This window comes from Nicotiana attenuata, chromosome 2, assembly GCF_001879085.1.
Source record: "Nicotiana attenuata strain UT chromosome 2, NIATTr2, whole genome shotgun sequence".
Lineage (NCBI taxonomy): Eukaryota > Viridiplantae > Streptophyta > Magnoliopsida > Solanales > Solanaceae > Nicotiana > Nicotiana attenuata.
The window spans coordinates 50,460,070-50,463,451 of record NC_031990.1 but is presented as its reverse complement, the minus strand read 5'-3'; the positions used below and the strand labels follow the sequence as shown (position 1 = coordinate 50,463,451).

The window sequence follows — 3,382 nt, the reverse complement described above, 5'->3', positions numbered from 1 at the left end:
GGGGCAAACAAGAAGAACAAGAATCATAAATTTCCTATATCCAGCCTCTGCCTCTTCAATGATCGATACCCTCAACCCCAACCAAACCAACATGGTCTAGTGAGTTGTCACTGGTTCTTACCCTTTTGAAGAACTGCAATATGTTGCTTGAGCCTTTGTTTGAAGTTTTTCTTACCATGAGAGAAACATAAGGGTGCATTTTTACCAAACAGTAGTCCATAGCAGAGGGGAAGAACGAGAAACCGACAAAAAGAAGATGAAAATCCCTTCCGGGGAAAGCTAAACAACAGTTGTGCAACGTTGCTTTGGGTTACTGGTGTAATATAGCCTGGGATTTGTATAACAACGCACAAACTCATCATCTTCTTTTGCATCATCAACCAAGTCTCTGGTGTACAAACTCCAACTTTAGGTACTGAATACCTCAAACACTGGCAAATATTTTATGCATATACATTAGATATACATCAACAGTACTGGAAGACGAGCTATTATCACGTTTCTCCCATTTAGAGTAATTCAGCATGACCTTATCGAAGATGGTGCCTGCAAAGATGATATCAAAGACGGTACAACATCAGTGGAGAGAACTAAAAGCAATGAAAGGTAAAATCAATAGAATGATATTAGATATTAAAATAAAGAACATAGAGAAAAAAAAAGGGGGGGGGGGGGGGAGGCACCTCAAGGTTTCTTTTGTTCCACGACGAATCTTGCAACGAATAGTTGGAAGGCCAAGCCGCTGATGAGCTTCATAGCGATGACAACCAGAAAACCCTGGAAAAGACAAGAGACAGTATTTTAATTCTCTTCAGCAGTTAAAGATCAAGTATCAGTTGAAAGATCACAATGAATAGCTTAATGCTTAGGCAAGAAACTGAAAAGAAGACATACCGTAGTAAACTCCATCCACCTCAAGCACATCAATCTGCATAAGATATAAAACTGTCACTGAGTCTAATATTCACCCGCAGACGGGTTAACATGAACCAAGGCAGAACTTCTATTGGTAATTACTTTAACCATGCATATACAAGAAGGAATAGAAGTGTCAAAAGCGACTTTCCCATAATAAACTGATAAAGGACAATGTTTTCAGATGTCAAGGCTGTGTCCCTCTCTGTTAGCAAAGGATTGCTGGAAATTTAGTTCAAGCTGGGGAATAAGATTTATGGCTTACGCCCTACAGGAAATTTTAGGACTTGATTATTTTCTAAAGGTTATAGGTCATCAGATATGAATTTAGGAAGTGGGAGTTGAATAAGTCATGAATCTAAGGACAAACATATTCATTCACGACAATGCGAGTGCATGCGAGTACATTCTCATCTCCACTTATATTTGAAGACAAAATCAAATCATGTGAAAAGTAAATAACAGGTACAGCAAAGGATTTGTAATTACAGGTACTTGAAGCCCGATTTCCTTAATACTATCCATCAGTTCCATCACTTTTTGCTGGTCATTAGCTCTGGTACGCATGAGTGGCCTTCGGATCTTATCAAGGGGAAGTTCAAGAATCACTGGCCCCGCTGATTGAGGCACACCAGGAGTTGACCCTGAATCCATATTATGAATAATTTAGAAGCATTAACCTTAAGAAACAGTTAAATGCATTAAGAACTCAACTGGTAGGTTTAGGAGTAAAGACTTTGCATTTCAAAGAAAACATTGAAAACCCAACTTGGTATATCTAAATTAGGCTCATTGAACATTTAGTATGAACAGGAGAGAAAACCAGATTCATCAACTACATGATTCCTGTAATTATGCTTTCAGTTTCTGTTTCCTGGTTTGCAGCTGGGGATGGTTGCAATGACAGAAACTAGGGGTGATCTCCTAATTCTCTGAAGTAGGTTATTTGTTTCATTCTTTATGATTTTGGCTTTTGCCCTCGATGATGCAATCATACCAGAACTAATGCACCGGATCCCATTAGAACTCCGAAGTTAAGCGTGCTTGGGCGAGAGTAGTACTAGGATGGGCGACCCTCTTCCCCACTCGTGGGAATATACTGGATACTCTCGATAAGAGGATGTAGTTTCTCGCTCCTCTACCCTTCTCCACTAAAATACCAAGCTTTCTGCCGGTCCAAGTTTCAACCCACACATCACGTGCTAGACCAAAGACCCAGGAGCAAAATTTAATTCTGTTATTCTTCTCTGCTTTTATTTACCTATGCAACAACTACCAATTTTGATCAAGGACCCAGAAATGCTTGTGCTAAGCTCAACTCGAAAAACACAGCCATTTACCAATTTGACAGTTATGGGTACACTAATTCTTTGTATTCTACAGAACCATTACAGATTTGATAGAATTCCAATATATAAGGTCTATTCCAAGACAATATTCCCAACAGAAATCTCTACAACAATATTAAATAATTCAAACAAAAACATGAAGCAAGATATGTATTAATAAAAAATCTCAATTATGAGGCAATCAATCAGCACAAATTTGGTTGATGGTTCATGCTAAACAACACCACAAATAAACAAAAGCACACATGCTTTGGCAGTTTTAGAAGCAAAGAAATTAGCATTTCATAATATTAAAAAAGAATCTTTGATAACCCAAATTGGTTTTTTAATCTAAATTGTGCTCACATAACAGTTATATATACTACAATCGCTTGATTTGAGCAGAAACCTATAACTATAATTTTTGGCTAAACTCTACTAAAAGAACAGATAAATCTTTTCTTAAAGTAGATATTTTTAGCAGAAATTCTCAATAAACATAGTGGAGTAATAATTTAGGAAGGCAGAAGGATACCATTAGAGGAGGATGAGACAGTGAAGCTCCGCAAACGCAGGTTATTTGGAAGTTGCAATACAAAATTCGCCATTTTTCTCTCTTTAACTTCTTGAATCTTACAGAATCTGATGATATGAATATAAAGGGACCTAAACGTGTTTTTTGTGGATTAGAAATTAGAATCCACATTTTTTATACAAAAAAAAAAAAAAAAAAGAAAGGAACTCTCTACTTCATTGAATAATTTATCTTTTTGGACAAGTTTACAAGTACTACTAGTACTCCCTTGTTCCATTTTATTTGACATTATTTTCTTCTTAATCTATTTAAAAAATTGATACATTCCTACATTGTCTTAACGAAGCTTTAATTTTATTTGTTTAAAATTACAAGTTTCAAAAGTTTTATAATCACACAAATATTATGACTTGCTCATGCTATTTACTTTTATTTGTCCATTATTGACTTTGCACACCTCTTAATAAAGTGATTTTTTTCTTTCCTATACAATATTTGAAACTTATTTACTAAAACTGTTCTAATTTTATATATTACCCGCCCTAAACAAGGATTACTTACAAATTATATACAATCCATCAGGAAGTTTGAATGGAACCATCAG

General features: G+C 35.8%; 1 protein-coding gene across 1 annotated transcript; it reads right to left on the bottom strand.

Annotated features, from left to right (window-relative positions):
• On the bottom strand, positions 178 to 2,920 carry LOC109209612 (sulfiredoxin, chloroplastic/mitochondrial). Its single transcript, XM_019372920.1, has 5 exons — positions 2,779 to 2,920; positions 1,405 to 1,559; positions 895 to 928; positions 684 to 777; positions 178 to 546 (listed from the first exon to the last, which is right to left on the bottom strand). Exons 1-5 carry the CDS (start codon positions 2,849 to 2,851, stop codon positions 531 to 533), a joined length of 372 nt encoding a protein of 123 aa, XP_019228465.1. The 5' UTR covers positions 2,852 to 2,920; the 3' UTR covers positions 178 to 530.

Coding starts and splice junctions, on each gene's coding strand:
- LOC109209612 (XM_019372920.1), bottom strand. CDS start 2,851: ATGGCGAATTTTGTATTGCAACTTCCAAATAACCTGCGTTTGCGGAGC. Junction 1,560..2,778: donor TGTCTCATCCTCCTCTAATG/GTATCCTTCTGC, acceptor ATATGGATTCAG/GGTCAACTCCTGGTGTGCCT. Junction 929..1,404: donor AAATCGGGCTTCAAGTACCT/GTAATTACAAAT, acceptor TATCTTATGCAG/ATTGATGTGCTTGAGGTGGA.